Source organism: Trachurus trachurus, assembly GCF_905171665.1.
Source record: "Trachurus trachurus genome assembly, chromosome: 11".
NCBI classification, from domain to species: domain Eukaryota; kingdom Metazoa; phylum Chordata; class Actinopteri; order Carangiformes; family Carangidae; genus Trachurus; species Trachurus trachurus.
Genome location: NC_139904.1, coordinates 14,452,804 through 14,474,791, shown reverse-complemented (window position 1 = coordinate 14,474,791; position 21,988 = coordinate 14,452,804). Strand labels below are relative to the sequence as shown.

At 42.3% G+C, this 21,988-nt stretch overlaps 1 protein-coding gene across 4 annotated transcripts in view; it reads left to right on the top strand.

Moving 5' to 3' along the window:
- Positions 1-21,988, top strand: part of LOC310993609 (RNA-binding motif, single-stranded-interacting protein 3) — a gene marked incomplete at both ends in the record, with an annotated part of 259,796 nt that overhangs the window by 219,458 nt on the left and 18,350 nt on the right. For all 4 annotated transcript variants that reach the window (XM_083982008.1, XM_083982009.1, XM_083982010.1 and 1 more), the window contains 4 exons: positions 2,292-2,398; positions 10,188-10,231; positions 13,307-13,403; positions 17,179-17,229. In XM_083982008.1, coding sequence (XP_083838134.1) covers positions 2,292-2,398; positions 10,188-10,231; positions 13,307-13,403; positions 17,179-17,229 — 299 coding nt within the window. The remainder of the gene's footprint in view (positions 1-2,291; positions 2,399-10,187; positions 10,232-13,306; positions 13,404-17,178; positions 17,230-21,988) is intronic.

Here is a 21,988-nt window from a genome sequence, read left to right as displayed (position 1 = left end):
TCAGGGCTATAGAGGGGTGAGTGTGTTCACAGGGTGGGTGGGGTGGTGCGCGGCTGTTGATCTTGGGCTGAAGTCTTAAACAAATTGGCGAGTTCGCTGTGGGAACTGGGGATGTAGTCAGCGGGGGGAACATCAGCGTGCTCTCTGTCAGATTCTCCAAATTTCTCCGATAGCTAATTATCTCCCAGAGTGCCAGGGAGGAGAGGTTTGGAAGTGGTTTTGTTGTTTTTCTTCTGCAGCATTTCTCTCACTCTCCCTCACCGGCTACGTTCTCCTGGGCTGACTCTGAGCAGCGTGGTCCCACAGTAGCCCCCTAAAGCCACTCAAACACGCTCACACGCCTGCATCTGTCCCCATAACAGCCCTATAGCTGTATAAACCAACACACAGCCATCTTCTAATTTGCATCTCAGACACCTACTCTAAGTACAAAAACGCTCTCTTCAAATGTGACGCCATTTAAAGCGGTGACATGTCAGAAAGTGGAAATGAATAAACAAATCATCCTCGCTCATTAGCGCTCAATAATTGTATCCAGTTGGAAACCTCTCCTGTCGACTTGAGCTTGTGTTGTTGCTGTCACTGCCTTGTCAATCCTGACAGCATTTCATTCTCTCCATGTCTTATGATGCTGCGTTATTATCAAGGCCTAAGCGCCTCTTAACATCTGGGGGGTGTAGATTAAAGCATCAACAATTCTCTCGGTGGGTGTCATCTCCAGCGCTCGGTGATAAAAGGTCCCATTGCTCACCTCCTGCAGACAGCCCCATCATCGGCCCGTGTCGTCACAGCGCGGCCGTGTCACGAGCTGCCAGGCCTGTAATGCGAATGCGTTGACAGGAGAGCGGTCGGGTTCCTTCTAAGCCACCAGGTGCAGGGGCAGCAGCGGTTGAGTGTTTGGACAAGCTCGCTGGCTCTGTGTGTACTGTACTGTTGCTGAGCTGTACAGCCCTCCCAGGGAATGAGCGTTTGATCCCGGTGTAGATTCTCCCTCTACCTCTGTTTTCCCGTTGTTTCTCTGTCACTCACTCAGCCTCTATCTCTTTCCCCTTATTCTCTTTTTTTTTCCCGTGTTTTTTTTTTTTTTTTTTACTCTCTGTACTTGTGTTTTTCTTTTTAGTTTGTCCAACTGTCTCCTTTCCTCTCACTCATCTCCACAGTCTGCCTCCAAAGAGATTCCAATCTCGCTGACGCAGACTGAAAAGGGGGGGTGCGGACACTGTTAAGACCCCCAGATCTGCGGCCAAGAGAGCCACCCGTTTCTCACGAGAAAAGCTCAATAAGATCTTTCTCTTTTTTTTTTTCTTTTTTTTTTACTTTTCTCTGCATTTTTTTTTTCTTTCACCTACTTCTTTGATTGAGCCCATGTCTTTCTACAGATTCCTCTCTCTCCTCCAACACAGTATCTCATCAGTCAGAATCCTCTGCCTGAATCAGTTTTGTCTCTTGGCACTCACCTGCAGCTCAAGTGTGAGAAAGTGCCCTTTGAGAAGTTATCTTTATAGCAACGTAGGTCATCTCAACCCTTTCGTCAACCTTTTATTGGCAATTACGCACACAAAAGACTGTTGATATGGAGACGGCTTAGATGAGGTCGCAGTACAGAGGGCTTTTTTCTTTTTTTTAAATTGGATTAATAACAGCTATTTCATGTCATGTTTTCCTGTTGCTTGATGATAGACATTTAGAGGCTCTGAAGTGAAGCCACTTGTGTCAATCCTCTGTTACTATTGTTCTTACAGTCAGAAATGATTAGACTGCCCCCAGTGTTCACTCTGAGAACAGCAATATTGGGTCTTTGACATGCTCAGCTCTCACAGCGCAGCTCAGTGAGACGCTTGCACTGAGGGTTGCAGAGTGGAAAAAGGCATAAAATTTCAAATAAAGGAGAAGATGGCTGTTAAAGTAAAACACAGAGGGATTATGCGTCAGGAACAGGAACGCCTTTTAGAAACAAGCTTTGGCTGACAGAGCAGTCCTACATTACCATCTCAGAGGTATTTACAAGAGCGATTACTGTGATTATTATTTCAACAATACCCTGCAATGCTCTTTCATGGGCTGCCAGCCTGGGCCAGGGTAGGAGGGCCTGCCAACATCATTGGTCTGGGAATTTGTCTAAGAGCTCCATAGGAGGGCAGGGAGGGAGGGAGGGAGGAGAGAGAGGCAGAGGTGAAGTGGTAGAAGAAGAGAAATGCAACACAGTTCACAAGGGCTTCTGTCCTTCTGGGGGGGTCATAAGATACAGTCCTCCTAACATGATTTTGTCCTCTTTCCCCCCTTCTCCGCAGCCCCCACGGAGCCTTTGCTGTGCAAATTTGCTGACGGAGGGCAGAAGAAACGTCAGAGCCAGAGCAAATACCCTCAGAACGGGAGGCCGTGGCACAGAGAAGGCGAGGTAAGGTGGTACATCAGTGCAGATGCCACCCTCCCCCTTTACCACGTCCCAAAGGACTTTAAGTTAATTTTGGCCCCTGTAACTGAAAGATGAAGGACAAATCAGTGTAACAGAGCAAATCTCATCTCACACACAAGAATCTCTCTCTCTTTTTTTTTTTATTCTGCACATGATCAAGATCTTTAGCTTCAATGAGCAATCCAGCATCTAGAGATTTGAAGGCAGCCAATTCATCACAGACACCATGAAGAAAGCAATGGGATCATACGATCGACGAAAACACTGAATTATTAACAACAGAAACCTACATGTATTAGCGTTCATCAAGGACCAGTCATGATATATTTTTTATCCCTGATCTATTTACTGTGCTTTCAGGAGCTTTCAGCCCCATGGCAACGATCCTATGATTCTGTTCAAATCTGGTCTCAGGTGTCGGATGTGAATGGCCTTCATGTTTTTTCCCAACAATCCACTGACATCTAATAAATGACTCTGACCCTTCCATCGACCTGCAGTCAGTGAACTGAGACGGGAGTTACGATCCATACACTCGTGTGCCATAACTAGATCATGTAAAAAACATCACCTCCATGGCAATCTGACAGGTTCCAGCCACCGATGAAAACCAAGAGATTGTGCTAAAAAGCTCCTGAAAATAAAAATGCAATAGATTAGGTTTTTTATTTTTTGTTTTTTTTTGTTTTCCACGTAAAAAAAAAAAAACTTTCAAGCTCATATGTATATATATATACAGTATATGATTAACTGACTTTGCACCTCATTTAAGGAGCTTGTTTATTACAGGAGAAGTAATACATAACACCTGTCCTTTTAATCTCAGGTGAAAAAAATGTCACTATTACATTTCTCCCTCTAAATTTTCATGACCAAACCTTTGTTGATCTGTTGCAATATCCTGTGATTATTTGTCCTAATTCCTGACATATTAGAGATATAAGAGAAACAATAGCAAAATGCACAACGCATCTATACAGTAAATATCCATTAAGAATTCATAACATGATTAATCAGATTTGAGTTAACGCAATTAAACTATTCACATTCCAACATGGTGACTTTTTGAATAAGGCATTTACCTCTGAGGTCATGGTAATTTCTAGAGAACAGGCTCCACCCTGTTCACAAGGACCCTGGAGGTTGGTAACAGAGTTGGCTGTAACATCTGGCTCTATGTAAACCATTACTGCCTGTCATTTGTATTTACTCTAAAGTATGGAGCTGCTCAAAAAAAAAAAAAAGAAAAATACCCCAGATATCGATCAAACTGCCCCCGGATGTATAGGTGCTGTCACGTAAATTGCATCTCAAGCCAAACGCCTCACTGAACACGTATATTCCTGCCATACATCAGAATGCTGGGAAAACTGAAATTGGATACAGTCCTATGGTAACATATTCATCAGCAACATGTGGAGACAAGGTTAAAGTCTCTTCATAAGCTACCAACCGGCTATACTGGGAAGGACATATAGAGGAGACGGGTAGAGGAGTGCTTCATACTGGACTATATAGAGATACACACACACACACACACACACACACACATGTGCATGGAGGCTGACAGTTGTGCTGAAGCTGCAATGTAGGGGAAACCAGGAGAGACAAAATGTTTGTCCTTCAGAACACACATGCTCTCTGCGTGTTTGTGTTGGTGGTGGAGGTCCTGAATGTGTGTGTGTGTGTGTGTGTGTATTGCGAAAGGGCTGGTGGAGTAATACAGCAGTGTGTGTGTGTGTGTAATGATGTGTGTGTGTGTCTGTCCATCACATGTTCAGCAGCCCTAACACCTATAAGCCAGTGAAGCGTGTTTAACCTAAATCACATTGCTACATCCCCTCGCAGGCCCACACATTGACAGGGTCAGCTCAGTTGACTTGAGGTGAAGTCAGATGACTGTGTATGTATGAGTGAGTGTGTGTGTGCATTTGTATGTGTGTGTGTGGCTTATCTAAAATGGGAAAGAGGAAAGAAGTCTGTTCTGCTCAAATTTAGGAAACACCTCTTTTTGTCCTTTTGCTGTATTTATTCGTCACCCTCTACATCCTGGGTGTTATACCCACTACATACACACTGTCTTTGACTGGAGCTTAAAACAGCTGCACACCATGTCACACCAATCACCTGTACATTTAGTTTTACAGGGAGGGTGATGTCTATACAGTATACTGCCTAGAGGTCATAGTGAAGAGGTCAGGGTGGTTGTTTGTTCTGACAAAGCACGGGACATTAACACTGAAGACCCCAGTCTCATACATCTTTAAGACAACTTAGGTACATGGAAAAGTTTAAGGGCATGATTTAGTCTCAGAAAAGCATATGCATTGTAGTTCACCCTTAGTAATCACTGACTTTCCTTGTATTTTTTTTATAAGACCACAGACTCTCAATGACTTAAACCAAGTACTATGATTTGACAATAACAACAATAAAATCCTTAATCATGCTTTAGTTGCCAGGATATTGAAGAGATAATACTGGAAGTGAGCATATTGCAGGGTTTACATTTTAGCTGTCATCATCAAGAAAAAAAAGATCAAATTATGAGGTAAGTTTCAAAAGGCAGGGACACCCACTTTCTGCATATTCAGACAGAATGCAAACTGAATTTTAAGACCTGGCGTGCACGGTTCCATACAAAGTCAATATAAAAACACAATTAGATGCAAATTTTCATTCAGCGGCATAAAACTGACGCAAAGACATTTGCTGTTTGTGTAAGTTGAAGTTGTTTCAACTTCAAATTTTGCATGCGTCCTCAGGGCTTTGTAAATCTGCTGCATAAATGTACAGGGAGGAGGGGAGAGAGGGGAGAAGCTGGAGGGAAAGAAAGAAAGAAAGAAAGAAAGAAAGAAAGAAAGAAAGAAAGAAAGAAAGAAAGAAAGAAAGAAAGAAAGAAAGAAAGAAAGAAAGAAAGAAAGAAAGAAAGAAAGAAAGAGTTTCTGGGGAGTTTTTTTTTACATACACAAACAGGCACACTCCTTTATTTACCCATTGTTAATGCACCCATGACCGGTTAAGTCTTAGCTAACGTCTGTAACGATGGAGGTGAAACTTTGCTTTGCTTTCTGAACGAACACACCTTTAATTTTAAATGCTCATACTGTTTGTGTGTTTATCTCGGTGAGTTCTTCCTGTTGTTTTAGAGAGAGCGAAATCCCTCCTCTGCATCATACTTCTCTGTTCCCCTCCAACCCCACACCCCCCTTCCCTCTCAGGCCCCCTCCCTCCTGCAGTGTTTCACATTACACTGCATTAAGGCATGACGGCATGACTGAGAGGCCGAGGTTTAACAGCCTGGGTTCAAGGCATTGTGTTTGTGTGTGTATATGTGTGAATGTGTATATGTGGAGCTGAACATGCTCCAGTGTGTGAGCCAGCATGTATTTGTTTATTTGTGTGTGCTGTTTTGACATCCTTGGAAGGGCCAGGCACAGACTTAGACCTTCAGACCAGCGGGATTTTTTCACAATGGAGGTTTCAGGGCAATTTCATGAGTTCAGGGTTTTACTTTTATTAGGTTGATAGTCCAAGTTAAGATGGGCTTTTAAGGTTGGAATAGGGTTTAATTGAATTTATTTTTTGCATCAAAAACATTTAAATTCCTCTTCTAATTGTGTCATACTTTCCCATGACACATTAGATATCTTCTTACAGCTATTTCCCGGGCTCCTCTGAGCCTTTTAGGTATTTTTGGAAGATAACCACACTCAGTCCACAATGTCAAGGTGGAAGGAGACCAAAACACGAGATAAGGAGACAGGAGGCAGCTGTTGATCAATAGCTTTTTTTCTTAGAACCGTATTCCCTGTGTATGCTGGCAGTAAAAAAGCACAGTTGTTCTTTATTTGATGTCTGTATAAACTCTGGAATTCATCCTGATGAAATCTTGGCTTTATCAGTATATACACAGTATATTAAACCTAAAGTCTGCAGAGCATAACGTGTCAACAGAAAGGCCTCTCATAAGTACAGCGAGCGTGCATGTGTGTGTGCATCCTTGGGGTCATTGATCAGCTGTACAGGCAGGGAGATGGGAGATAGGCATCACATGTTAGTCTGTTTATCAGAGCTGAGGCCATTCCTCACCTCACTCCCTGTGGCAGGCAGATGAAGGGGAGCTACAGCCCACACCATCCATTACTCTCTTTCTCCACGTCTCTCTTCCTTCCTCTACCTCTAAAGTTCGCCTCACTCTGTCTGTAGGTCTTGCTTTCTCTCACTCTCACTCTCACCCTCTCTGTCTTTGTTTTTTTTCTCCCCCCTATCTCGCCATATCTTTCTCTCTCTCCCACTCTGTCTCTTCGCTGTCTCTTCTTCCCCGTGTTTTAAGTCTACCCAGATCCCACAGCAACATATGGAGAGCGAGAGCGAGCGAGTGACTCACTGAGACTGAGGGAGAGAAAGAGATAGAGAACACATTGCATGATCAGTCAGGAGTTACAAGGGGTTGAGTGCTGCAGGGTGGCTGGTGGTGAGGATTGAGAAATATATGACAGATTTTCTTGTAAACTACCCAAAGTGGGAGTCTAGAAAGTGCTGTCTCTCGCTGTCTCATGCTGACAAACATATTAGTCGCTGCATCTTCTTTCTACCACACACACACACACACACACACAGACACAGGCGCCATGGGTGCTCATTCGTTTCTCCCTCCCTCTCTCTTTCTCTCGTTGCTCGCTCTCTTTCACCAACACACACTCCTACACACACAAAAACTTTCAAAGTCACACTTCTCAAGCACCTACTCTAGGGGAATGAGTGTAGATGAAAAAAAAAACATCCGGCTTTCCACTCTGTGTGAAAGCCTGACAGATGTCCGTGTGTGTGTGTGTGTGTGTGTGTGTCCACGAGGCAAAAAGAAAAAATTAAAGAGTGAATCTGTGTATAGTATGAGGGAGAGGGTCACTGTGTGTGCGTGTGTGCGCATGTGTGTCAGTTTCCTGTATAAGAACAGAACAGCACAGGTGTTCTTCCAGTTATCTCAACTTTTTTTTCCATCTGTGCATTAAACACATGTAGCTATGCACAAACGGCTTTATTGCTATGATAACATTTATTTGCATTAGCATTGAAAATACATTAATTTGACAAAATGCATTTTGTACACCCAAGAGCACAGAGGAGAAGATATTAATGCAAAACAATTCTTCACAACTTGCTAAACTTGAATTAATGATTGGCAACGACTGAGTCACTCTCTGCAGCTTTTCCATAAGTATGGATCCAGCTGTCATTACACCACATTTTGGCAATTTTCAAGTGTGGTTTATTATGCAAAATACTGAAATTTATAATCCCTCTGTTGAATCGCTGCATGTGGGGAACAAGTGTAACACTGTTTTGACCTAGCTTAACATGCAAAATGATCATGCAGCTACTCTGTCTTTGTAAGCCAGCTCTGTCCGTGGCAGCTCTTCCTCCGGCCAAGCTTTGTTCAGCGTGTCTGTACAATATATATAGTCAGGTTTTTTTTTCCCTCTTGGATCAAGCTCAGACAAAAGCATACACAAACTGTCTCTGTCTTTTCCTTAACCCTAGGAAAAGACAGAGGCAGTAGCTACAGAGCCAAAAGCTGACTGCATCAGTAATCAGTCATTGGCCGTGCAGGGTCCCACGGCCAGGAGCTTCTCTGCTGTGGATTTCATCAGCACATGGAACCAAGAGCAGCACTTAAAACGGCACTACGTATGCAAGTCTGGTTGCTTTTCCTCTGTTTTACTATCCCTCTGCCTGGCCATGTGCATTTGTTTTCAACGAAGCTGGCAAAAAATCAATACAGTACATGGAGTGGTGGATAACATATGATATTATGACGTGTATGTCTCTGTACTGTAATCTTAACTGACATAAACAAAAGATTGCATGTTACGGAGCTCGTTTGTGTTGCGGTGCACAGAGAGGAGAGCGGTGGCCAGGTATTACACTGTTGCAAGGTTGGTTTTCAGCCATGAGACGCCAGGTGGAAGGCAGAGAGCCTCCATTCTCACTCGTAACAAGTCACAAGTCATGTAGTGAACTATCACAATTACTGAGCTTTTTAATCAAGGTAAAAATGTAGCATAGCCACGGGAAAAATCCTGCTTAGTTTCTCTTTAAGAGAGTTATCAGCTACACCAGACAGCTGTCCATGTCTGTCAGTGCTATTAACGCACATGTGAACACACTCCTTTTCACAAACGGATAGATATGTTCTGAGATTCTCTTGATGTCACATTTAGCACTAAGAGGATGTATATGTGTGTAGATACATGCACATATGGACTCAAAGAAAGACTGTTGCAAGTGTCTTTATAGTTTTACATTACATGTCTCTGAAAGCCTTTTTAACCAGTTCTGCAAATGCACTCTTGCATAAATTCAACACAAAGGCCTACCTCCACGCACCCACACTTCCACACATCCAAAGTGTCATTGAGGGCTGACTCTCTCAGTGGAGATTTCTCAGTTTTTGCTCACTCTCATGGGTTCGGTCCAGGCTCCCTGATCCCCTCTCCTCCTCTGAGCCACTATTCCCTCACCAGCAGAGCTCAGTGTAGGTAGCCCTCTGTAGGAACAAGGGCAAAAGAGTGGTACAGAGAGACGGGAGTGGGGTAGATTAAGAGATGCAGAGGGTGAGGGATGAGGGATAAGGGGAGAAAGGTAAGGGAAGAGAGGAAGAGAACACAAGATGATGAAGAAAGGAACAAGAAGGAGGGTGAGCAAAGTGAGAGAGAGAGAGGAAGGGCAAAAAAAGGGAGTGTGTGTGTGTTAGTGTGTGTCTGTGTGTATGCTGATGAAATCTGCCGTCCTCAGCAGCCTCCCGTTAAAAGAAATCGGATTAGCTCTCCCTCCGGGAGAGAACCTCCAGGAATGCAGATGACGGATTGCGGCGCACAGGTTTCTCTCCTGGACTCTAAGAGGGCCTCACATACACACACACACACAGACACACACACTATCACCAGACAAAGAACTCAGTTTTCCACTCCTTTTCTCTCCAAAGGGCATTTCTTCATTTCCTCTCATTTATAAAAACATGATTGTACGTGATTGAAATGGAAAAAGAGGCGTCCTCAATGCTAATTCACTTTGTCCTATTGACTAAGCTTTTCCCCACATTGGCTTTGTCACTTGTCAGTTTTTCCAATTTGAAATGAGTTGATTTTGATTTGATTTAATTTATTTTTGAACAAAAAGAATCAGGGTCTAAATCACATTATTCCCCAAGTACAGTGAAGGTACAACAAATTATCTTGGTGACATTGGTTTAGGACCATAGCGACAGTTTTCCCAGAGACGTACAGATACAGTGGCAGCACAGAATAGACAATGAAAGGATGCTGTGCCATGTTCTGTACATCTGCAATGTCTTCATACTGTAACATATTGTGTTTTTACTGAAATGTTTCTGCTGAAATGTAGAGACCAACTGTGTAACATTTCTAGTTCCTCTCAGTTTTTGCTTCTGCTTAATTAAGACACACCTTGAGGCTAGAGACAGCAGATGGTTAGCCTAGGTTAGCATTAAGACCTGCAACATGGGAAGCAGTAGCTTGGGTCTGTTCAAAGTTTTTTTTAATGTTTGTTTGATTTTAACTTAAAAACATTATACTGTATGTTGTTCATAAAATGTTGAAATATATAATACAGTCTCCTCATATTTCTCAAAATGTTGTAGGTCATCAGCAGCAGTTTATCGCACTTCATCTAATCGTATACTATACATGTTTTAATCCACTCTGTTGGTTTGTGATTAAACCTGAGTGTTTATTGTTCTCTCTTTCAGACTGGCATGGCGTTAACATATGACCCCGCTGCAATGCAGAACGGGTAAGAGCTCGATGGTCAATCCATCTTTGGCACCATCTACTCACCTCTTGGCTCTTTGGACCTTAGTCAATACCACTGTCATACATGAAGATTAATGTAGTGTCTACACTTTGTGACCGTTTGATTAAGGAAATCTATGTGGTCCATCAACTATTACTTTAACTGGTGGGGTCGGGTGAGGAATGAAGGGTAGCTCAGTGAGCTTGTGTGTGTTAACGTCTATGGGCCTCTAAGTATGCATGTGTTCCTGTGTGTTCCTGTGTCTTTATGTCATGACTTAATGGTGCTGTGGAAATAAATGACCCGGCGACGTGTTTTATTTTTCCCTGCAGTACTGAGGCAGGAAGGAGAGTGCTGAGGCTCTCCCCCTATCTCCCTCTGGCCTCAGTCATCCACAGGAAGCTCCTGACTCCCCGCTTCTTAAACCACTTATCCCTCTGTGACTCAGAGTCAATCTCAACCCAAAAAAAAAGAAAGAAGAAAAATGATGAATAGCATCACTCATTACACACAGCCTGCCATGTAAAAGCCTGCTTTGCTGCAAATCCGCCAAATTATATTCCCACAGATATTAGCAACAGACCTGTTAGTGGGGGAACAGTTCTCTCCTAATACATTCAACCTGAAGTTTAGCCTAATGATCGTGTTCCTGAAAAAGGGGAAATAGGGTGAATTAAGTAGAAAAGAATGTAGGAGTAGTCAACTTTATTCAAATCTTAACACAATGTAGGAATAAATTACAATTTAATATGGTGAAACTAACAATGTGTATATACCCAGTTTAATTCACACGTTAATGCAAAGTAGAAAATGAAACTGCACTGAGACTTAAACTGAAAATGTAAAACAAAAATGCCACCTCACATTTCTCAGACTTTGCTTACTGGTAGATAAGAATTCAAGTGCAAATTGGATTAGTGAATGTAAAATATAATAATGATGCAAATTAGCCATATATAATGCATATATACTATATGCTATTGTGGGGCAGAATTTACATTTTCTATTTTGCATTAATATCTGAATGAATTCTGTGAAAACGGTATACTTTCATAAGAGAACGTCAAAGAGAAAAGTTTTTGGATCACATTAAAACAAAGTTCAACCTACAAAGAAGGAGAGTGAATGTTGTTACAACGTCTCATTAGTGACATGTGAAGTGTATCTCAGCTGCTTTCTTATGCGTTGTTTTGCTAACATTGGTGTCTGGCATCTCTCAGGCTGCTGTATGTGTGAAAATAATGATTACATTGAAACATCAAAGTTTTTTTTCCCAAGTATACAGTATGTTTTCTTCTCCACTGACCTTATTAAGACTCAGCATGTAGAGTTATTGAAGTGCTAATGCTTTCCCTAGCTATAAACTGAGCCTGCACATCTAAGCACTGTTTTTTAACCACATAAGGACATACTGTATATTTTTATTCTACATGTGAACTGACCTATGCATGAATAGACATGTTGCTAAAAGGTCATATGAGACCTACAGTATGTAATCTGACATAGATGCTCCTTGGGGTTTGACCCCGTGTCTAACTCCTTACGTCTGATTTCAAAACTACAAGAATAATCCAGATAGACTCACATGGGATTTGGGAGTTGTAGTTCTTCTGTAAACATCAATCAAACAGAATATAATGAAAATGCATTGTATTTAACCATGTCGGGGGTAAGCCAGGGTTTTTTCCTCTGCAGTGAAGGAAACATATATAATCAGGTCTTATTAAAATGAGGACAAGCTGACAAATAAATAGATAAAGGTTTTGAGTGGATGAAGAGTTACTGTTTGTCCAGAACTCAAAACAGAACAATAGGGTTAAAATCATAGACTGTAAAAAGAATGGACGTAGCACCCGTGACGTCACCCATTGGTTTGGGGGAGTCTGTTTTGTGCCGCTACTACTGTACGGGGGTTTGAGCTGCGCCATGTTGGATTCTACTTGCCATATTTGGAGCGGTGCGGCCGTTAGCCGGCCGAGAGCCCGCCCACTGGAAGCAGTGGTCTCCGGACCTGTCACGCAACGTTTCCGCGCCCTAATTGGCCAGAACTTTAAACCTAATAACAGTAAAACGGTAGAGTTTAAAAAAAATTCACCCCCCTCAGAGTGTGTGCGGGGGTAGAAACTATCGGTTGAGACCAAAAAAATAAAATGTACCAGGCTGTAAATATGTTTTTTTAAGCTGTAAAATCGGCTTTTTTAACATGGGGCTCAATTGGAGTTGCTCCCTTCTGGAGCCAGCCCCCAGCGACAGCCGAGGGGATTGCAGTTTTTTGAACGCGGAAGTGAGCTTCACTTCTCAGACCGACAACTGCCCCCTTGGTTAAAATATAATGTAATACACGACATAAACCTTTAATTCTTATCCAGCATGGCATCTTGAAGCCTCATACATAACTTATCTAATGTCTTCAAGCAATAATATTATCTTGAGCTCAGGTGACAGAGACTATGGAGACGTCCCACTTAGCCTCCCGAGGGATCTCAGCAGCATTCGGTTGCTATAAACCTTCACCAATAAGATCACCTCACTTCTCCTGCAGCTCATGTCAAACCTTAGCTTCTTAAAATGCATTGAGTTTTCTCCAAGCTCAGCGTACAAGCGCGCCGTTTAAGCCGGCCAGCACAGCGCCGGGCAGGCTGGCCTTAGTGCTGGAATATGTGTGGAAAGAAATACAGACAACCTCCCACTTTATAGGATGACAAAGCTCTGTTTGATGTGATAAAACCTGACTTTTCAATTGAGAATACTATGAGACACTTCATGAAACTTTTATGTGGTGTTCAATGTATGGCCAAGAGTTTGCTCAGGAACAGTCTGCAGGATAAATCCACATTCTCTATGTGTGTGTGTCTGTGTGTGTGTTTTATTTATAATAAAGAGAGAGAAATATTTATATAGAAATAGATTTGTCAGTTAACAACCCATTTTTGTGTTAATAGAATGTCATATTTTTTATTATGTATTTATCATTATGCACTTAAAATGGATTTGACAGACGTATTCCTCTCTTTTCTCCTTCCCCCTCTTCCCTCCTTCCTCTTTCTGTCCCTCTCTGTCTTTGTCTCCTCTCAGGTTCTACTCCTCGCCTTACAGCATCGCCACCAACCGCATGATCGCACAGACCTCCATCACGCCCTTCATCGCTGCTTCCCCCGTTTCCACATATCAGGTGGGCCATAATGCACTGCATTATGGGTGAACTTCTGTCTGAGTGGATGTATAATAGGAGGGTTTGCTTTGTGTAGGATGGTATGGAAGAGAGGGGGCGGGCTGCAAAACCAGCGTGAGGTTCTCTCTTCTTTTCTCATAGTTTCTGCACCGCTCCAGCTGTGCCTGATGACATCTGTTTCGTAGGCGGCAGACACAACAGGCGTCAGAAAACAACCAACAAAAAAATAAAAAAGGGATTAGAAAAAGGCTGACGGGGTAGAAAAAAAAAAGAAAATCACCTACCGAGAATGAAAGTGTCTAGGAAAAACAAACAGTTCTGTCCCTTCTAGTTTCCTGACCTCTTTTGTGCTCCTGTAGCTGGTAATGCAATGAAGAAGTTTTTTTTATTTAATTTTATTTTTTGCCAACTTCGATACAATCACTTCCTCCTCCAAAGTGAATTTTCACATTCCTCACGGCTGTGATCTGTGAAGTAATGAAACAGAACACAAAAGCAACGTGAAAATTGGCTGTGCGAGATGTCAACAGCGTTACCCGTTTTCTGTCACTGCACATTTCACGCAGCACCCTTCGCCAAATCCAGACATGAAGAGGCACTGCCACTGTGCCCTCTCGCTCAGACGCTATCGTTTAACATCGGCTCTGTTTGGTATGCAGAGACAGACAGACGAGGTTAGCGAGCCAGAGAGAGGGGATGAAGGATAGACGGGAGAATAGAGGGGACAGATGGAGGGAGAGACAACCAGGGAGAGAAGGAAGGATGGTAGTGGTGGTGGTGGTGATGGTGATAGTGATGGCTCAGGTGGGGGAGGAGGGCAGGGGGAGGGGTGGCTGCTGAAGGTTGCTCTGCCCGTCTTTGAGGCACGCTTGATTAAAACTCTGGTCCAGTACCTGCAGTGGAGGAACAGGGGAAGGAGGAGGTGGGAGAAAAGTGGGCCAAGGCGCGCCTCTAATCCGCTCTCGGAAGGCTTCCCAAATTGATTTATCAAAAACAATGGTCAGGCTTTTGAGGAATATTAATCCTCACAGTTTCAATATCGGGCCGCTCTGCCGCCGCTTCCTGTAATATTGCCCTTCAGCCAGTCACGGCAGGAAGGTGAGTCCTTCATCTTCTGTTCAAGTACAAAGACACAGAGGAAAAAGAAAAAGAGAAGACAAGCCAGGCAGACATATAAGGCAGACAAAAGGAAATCACTTCCTTTTATGATGGAAACTATTGGCTTTATAATGAAAATCGCGAGGTGCATGGAAATGGCAGTATATGTCATTCATATTGTTATGTGTATGGTGAGTGGTTTCTTCCTTTTTTTTTTTTTTACCGAGCTCCTATTTTGATCGTATTGATTTATCAAATCTTCAAATGACCCATGCCAACAGCAGTGTTCTGGTGTTCCTTTAAGCCTGGCTCCGGTTAGCTTGAATGATGATTGGCTTTGTTTCCTGGAAAATCAGCTTTGATGATCCACATGACAGGAGCCAGCCGCGGCCAGATCACTACCAAGATCTCAGTTAGTGCCGCCAGCCAACTGCGGCCTGGTTTACATCACTGGCTCTGCAGACCTGCTCGCTGGGGGACTAAACATGTGACGGGCTGGTTGGCTGGTTGGCTGCATGGCTGGCGTGGCGGCTGGCTTACTAACTAGCGAACTGGCCGAATGTTTAGCTTTACGTGTGACTGGCTGGGTTGGAGGCCAACTGGCTGAGCGGGCGGCTGAACGACTGACTGACCAGCTCTTTGGCGTGCTGGCTGACAGGCTGTTTTAAATGGTAACACAAGCTGTGAAGTTCAGCCAGAGGTAGCTTCTTAGGTCATGCACATGATACCATTCACTCACACTCAACCTTCTGCAGCTGTAGAATAACTTAGCTCACCAACTTTGTCTTGTAGAAAAGTCAAACTCAGTCTGTGAGAGCAGCTTGACAAAATCCAAGTCACGTCTGAGGACCAACACACGTTGTCGTCATTCTGCCGAAGCATCGGAATTAGTTTTCGCGTCTCAATAGCACGTTCTTACATAACAGATGACAGATCCACCTGTGGCTGCATTTGAACAGGTTAAAACCAGAGGCTTCAGTTGAGTCCTACGAGGGCAACATTGGCATCGAGTAAATTATTATTGTAACCATGACAACCAAAGTCTTCTGGCCTTAAAAAAGTCATCACTGTAACCCAAACCACGATCCTTCCCTAAACCTAACCACAGCAGACTGTGACCATGTGTTCATTATTGTAACTTTAAAAGACTCTCCTAGTGGATGTATCGGACTATATATATTGTATTGGACAGACATGCTTCATATCAATATGTTCACTTTGGTAGTATTTGAATTACACTACTCCCTGGTAGCATTGAAATGGAAATAGTAAAAAAAAAAAAAAAACAGATACAACTCCCGTCATCCATCTGCACAGCTCTTATTTTTAAAATGTAGAAAAGCATTTTGGCATTTCTATTGAATAACTTCTAAGAGGATGAGGAGGGAAGATTGTGAAAGCGGTCATGGCCGGGGAAAGGAGGTGAGTTTGAGGTTAATATGTTTTTAGCATTAGTATTAGGTGAGCTCAGTGGTGCTTTCTGCTTCATTCGTGTTGCTTTCTAATTGGTTATGTTGGTAAATCTGGGTGGTAGCAGCATGGGTATGGTTTGATCCTAAACTTCTTTTTTTCCATTTAATCAGCATAAATGAACATTTTTGTCCTCTTACATTTGGGACTCATGCAGTGTAGCGGAGCTGCAAATCTGACTTGCATCTAAGTCTCAAGACTACTGTCCAACACTCTATTAAATAAATCGCATGATGGTCATGCAGTATGTTGGTTGGAAAATGCTGATGATAAGTGAATAAACCAGATAAGCTTTTCTCTGTGTCTCTCTGTCATGCTGTTCAGCTGAGGAGAACAAATATTGCCATGTATAAACAGACAGACTTGGCTTCATGTTATAGGATATCCAGCTTGTTTAGGTGCGGATCCAAATCACGCGTTTGGGTTGGCTCAGAGGATTGATTGCTCTTATAGCAGATTATTCCATGTTTGTCTTTGTTTAATCTAATCATTATACCAGCATCAGTGGCCAGCCTGTGTGTTTGTCTGCCACCAGCTAATTCCTCTCTCCAGCACATCTAAAAGCTCTGTTTGTTCCTCCATTCCTCCGGTCTCTTGATCATTGTCTCTGTCACTGTTTCACCATCTCTTTAACTTTCTCATGCACACTTGTAAATAAGCATGTCTACATATGATTTCTTATGGTAAAAGCTTGGCACGTTTCTAGCTTATGAAAAAAAAAGAAAGCCTCTGTTCACTTTCAAATTCCTTTTATTTTTTAATTAAAAAAAAAAAAGTCCTGCTGGAATTTGTCTGTGTGCTCTAGCAGTCTGTCCCCAGTGTTTCCAAAACCCTTCACCCCTTTTGCAAAAGCACTGGGCATGGCATTAATGTTATTATTATAATAAGGAAGGAACCTAATTTATGGGATCCATGCACAAGTCATACTGTTGGTAATAATGAGAAGGCAGGAGAGACATTTGCTGCCTCCAGACTTTCAAATTCTTTTGGTAATTCTTTGGCACAACTTAATCTGTGTAAAGTTCAGCCATTTTGGTGCATTAAAACCAGTGTAATCATTTTTTAAGTCCTTCGTACTCCAGAGTATTTGAACATATTTGTGAATATTTGAACAGCATTTATTGCCTTTACTTGATAAACTACTTGGATGGGACTAAAACTGAGGAATATTTTACCATAATTTTACATTTTATGTGTTCCTCTTCAGGTCCAGAGTACGTCATGGATGCCTCATCAACAATATGTTATGCAACCTACAGTAAGTACTCTACCATTCACCTGCAGTAGCTGCCCTTGACTCCCCATTGGGGCCCACCTTTCACTGATAATCTATATTTAGATATTGTTATATATTGTATTGTTCTTTGGGTCGGCCATTTTGTTTCATTCACTCATTCATTTTCTATTCTGCTTATCCTGCACTAGAGTCACGTAAGCTGGAGCCTATCTCAGCTAACTTCAGGTGAGAGGCGGGGTACACCCTGGACAGGTCGCCAGTCTATCGCAGGGCTAATATAGACAGACAACCATTCACACTCTCATTCACACCGATGGCCGCTTGTCAATCCCATGGTCGCTGGTTCAAATCTAGCCTGGGCAACCTTGATAGGGCATCTTTCCTATTGTCCAATCTCTCTCTTTCTCAGTTTAGCTCCACTTTTGATTCAACTTGTAAAATGTTCACAACACTTTTAGGCTTGGGCTATCATCGGACAGTCCTTGATTTATCATGGTATAAAACTCAGTGTGTGGTTGAGCTGTTAGCTTGCTGGTTTGACAATCATGAAGTCCAGGATTCGATTCCTGCCTCTGTTGTGTTTGTTGCATGTCATTCCTGTACTTCCTCTCTTTGTCAATTTCTTCTGCTGATTTAGCATGGCTTCAGCAATGGCTTTCAGCATTCACATGCATTTTCCTTATGGAAATTCTTTTTCTAGTTTTCCTCCAGTTTCTCCTTTCAACATCATGTTTCTCAGTGTTTTAAAGAGAAAGTTTGTGCTGAAAATAGTTTACAACAATTTTGTTTTGTATTTATAACAATAGGACTGATCAGAAAATCTGTCTGGAAGATCATTCAAGACACACTCCTCCTCCACTGCAGATCAAGTGTTAAACAAACAAAATTGCATATACTATGCACATGGTTTTATTGTGATAGCTAAATGATTACACTATACTTTTGTCCTGCTTCATAAAAGCACATTGTCCCATTCTGATAACCACATGCTTCCATCTTTTCGAGGCATGCAAACATATTTAGTTTTTTTTTTTTTTTTTTGGTTGGCAGTTTATAGGCATTTGTTATGCCAGGAAGCCATTCAGTGCCATTTACCAGACCACAGCACAAAACAGACAGGCTGTAGACTGTTGCTTTGGGTTACCAGCCGAGACAGCCGAGATGAGAAAAAAATTAACATTAATTAGATTTCGCTCACTGACAACATAGCCTACAACAGTGAGTTATTTACATTGCACCCAGTGGTATTATGTCATCTTGGTTCAGGAGTGGAAATCAAAATACAGGTTTTCTATTAGTTATTTAATATTTTAATCACTGGTTAACTCGCCAATTAATATTACACAAGATGTGATTTGAGAGATTTCACCTTTTTGATTTTACATCTAATAACCAATGGAGAATATTAAGACATCAGAGCCTTAAATAGGTCTTCTTTCATACCCAGTCTTAGATCCGTATTTTCTGAATGTACCCACCACAGCATTGTTTAGTATATTTCCACGATCTGTCTCCCTGAGGTTAATACAACAAAGAGAATTAGTAGTTAAATAAAGTGTTTTAAGGTTTAGCTTTAATTGATCCTAGCGCCATAAATGTTCTTGGGTTTGTTGCTTAGAGGTTTTAAATCTTTCTGCCAGAGGCTTTAATGTTTGCTTGAGGCTTTTTGTGGCCCCTGAAGCACATTCAGTTAACTTTGTTCGCCTCTGCACTCAGTTCATTCACCAGATGAGAGTATGAACCAGTCAAGGGCACATGTATTTGAATCTTTTCAGTCGTGAACCATTTTCTCAATAAATGTCTGACTTGGAGTCTGCTACAGTGCAGTGCTCTGCAAAAGGAAGTGCGCTGGAGTATTTCATACAGTGTAGTGAAACACATTACTGTAGATGTGTGTTATACTAATGTGAACTGTGCTACAGTACATAACAAGCATGTAAATATTGTGCTGCAGTTATATTTTTGTTGACGCAGAAAGTTAGTTTCGCTTTGGAAAATAAATTACCACCCTATGAGTAACTTGATTTTTTTTTTTTTTCTTTCCAAAGTTACCTTTAATGAATCACACTGCTGCATAATTTAAATCCTGCTTTAGTATCTAAGTTCACTACTCTGTCCTAATGAGCAAATGAATATGCATGCAGGTGCATAGGTAGCACCTTACAATTAGAAGTTATGACCCAATATGTTTGGGGAATAATTAAGATGTATGTTGCAACACACAGTTTGGAAACTAAACAACTTAAAAGCCTCAATAAATAATGATAAGATAATTACTGTGCAGATTTTATACATTATATTCCAGTAATATACAGTCATCTTTTTTGCAAGTTTTTAGATAAGTATCATTAGAAAATGTAAATGCAAATTGATAAACAGTGTGGAAACAGGAAAATTGGTCACAAATGACCAAGAAAGCCAATTTTTATGATATGATGTTCATTTGAATAGTCATTCTTAAATTAGGATATATTCATATTCTAGTTGGTTTTTTAGTTGCTGCTGATTTTGTTTTCAAGAAAGGTTATGTTTGTTGCAAGCAATCCTATCAAACAATCTTATTGACACTTTAATGTCAATAAGATTGTTAGCCTGAGTTAGGGAGACAACTGTTCATGAGTCCCTCCAACTGAACAAATTGGGAAAACACTGGTCTCTGCAGCTGATGGTCCAGCACTCCCTCACTGGAGGAGTGCTCAGCCAGCCGCGTGGCTCCCTGCTGTGGCCATTTACCACTCAGTCCTACCCATCTCACTTCCACTCCCGCTGTGGGACAGTGAACATGTAATCTGGTCGCAGCAGGCCACCAGCCAGGCAGACACACACACACGCACACCACACCCAGCTGCAGCTGCCCTCCAAGCCACCCAGTTTGCCTTTCAGTCAGACAACCTCCTGCCTCTCCTACCAGTATCTTAACTCACCCAGCCTCCTCTTCCCTGTCATCCTGTGCCACCTTTCACAGTCAGCGCTGCACTTTCCCGGTGATACTTGTTTCACACAGAATTGGAGCCAGCTCACAAACAAGCCAGCTATTTTTTGCTGCCGCTGCTGCTGCTGCTCCTGTGTCAGTCTGTTGTGAGACGGAGCTTGTGTAACTGCTCATGTTTTCCTGATGCATGTTTGTGTGCTCTGATGTTATGTATTGCCATATGTATGGGCCATACTGGTTAATCCCAACCAGCCCGTATGGCTGCCAGACCTCTCGGAGCCATTGGCATTAGCCGCTAGCCAGTAGCCACATTGTACTGTGGTGTGTATCTCATCAGGCCTTCATGCCAGCAGTAGTCATGTGGCCATATCCGTCCCCATGGCCCTGTCCCCATTGTGTTCTCTGTCACCAAACGGCTGCTAGGCGCTAACCCCAGCTGTCACAGCCGTCAGTGGATCATAGCTACCAATCTGTCTCCCTTTATGACCCGTGCTCATATCAACTACCAGCCACATACACAGCAGACTGCCCCTTACACTCACACAGCCTGCCACCAGCTCAGTGAATCACATCAAATTAGCCAAGCGTGCTAGCTTCACGAGCTCAGGGGGGCTACTCAAAGCATTAAAAACCAATTGCTTGTGCTACAATTTGGCCGCTCCCGCCTCGTGTCGCATGTTAGGCCAGTGGAGCGTTGTGTGGTGGCGCTCATGGTGTCCGGGCAATATGGAGGCGGCCGTGCATGGAGAGGTCACAGCTAGCCAGCCAGACTGTGTGTCCCTATTTACAATATAGTGCAATTTATACTCTCTGCTGAATTTGTGGACAATAACTAATGGACTGTACTGCACGCTACTTTTTGTTTTGTTCAGCACAACAAAGTTCGATTCCTTTTACAACGTACCACATTATAATGATGATGCACAAACAAAAGCCATCCTCCCATATTGTGGCCAGCTCTTACACTACAGTACATCACGCTCAAAATGCCAACAATGGGCTTGGTTTGCTGTAAACTGAACTAATGTCACAAATCACAAACGGACAATCCCTAAACAGCTAACCTCATGTTCCAACAGTCAACTGTGTCGGTTTCTGTCTGAGAAAACAGTTTTGTTGTTTTTCTTTGCCACACATAATCACAAAGACTTTTATCAGACTAATTTGATTCATGGGATGCTTCCAACAAATTTCATATTTTGTATAAAAACTACCTTTTTTCAGTCAGAGTTGGCTAATTTAGCTGGATCATAGATATTCTGTGGTTGGAAGGAGGAAAGACGATACCTTTTACACTGACCCTCCAGCTGTGGTTGCATCTGCTGCAGCAAGTAAACAGAGCACTATGTTATAATAGCCTCAATTTGAGTCTCTCATTCATTGGCGGCCAGATGACATTAGCTGTTGCTGAATTTAAGGGTGCATTTCCTAGTTTAATTAATCCCCCCTGTTAATTCATGCTGTGAGCCGCCTTCCACTGAGAAGAACTCACTCAGAGATGATAGACTAACCTTAAATATGTTAATTGCAGCAGCTCTCACTGGGGAGAATTTAGCTTGTTTGTAAAATGATGTAAAGGGTCGATAGAGCTATTGTTAAAAACCTTCCTGCTGTGTTACTGCATTGATTCCTTTCCTTATTTTTGATGTTTTCTTTATTTCAGCTTCCCAGTGTTTTTTTATTTAAACCCCCATTAAAATAGTGTTAAACTGTGATTTGCTGGAAATAATAGATGATGTTAAATGTTGTTGAAGCTGAGAACAACCTGACCTGAGAGACGGCTTATTGTGCAGCGAGCAGAGAGCTTTACAGCATGCACCACTTTGGCAAAGGTGTTTTTATCTGACT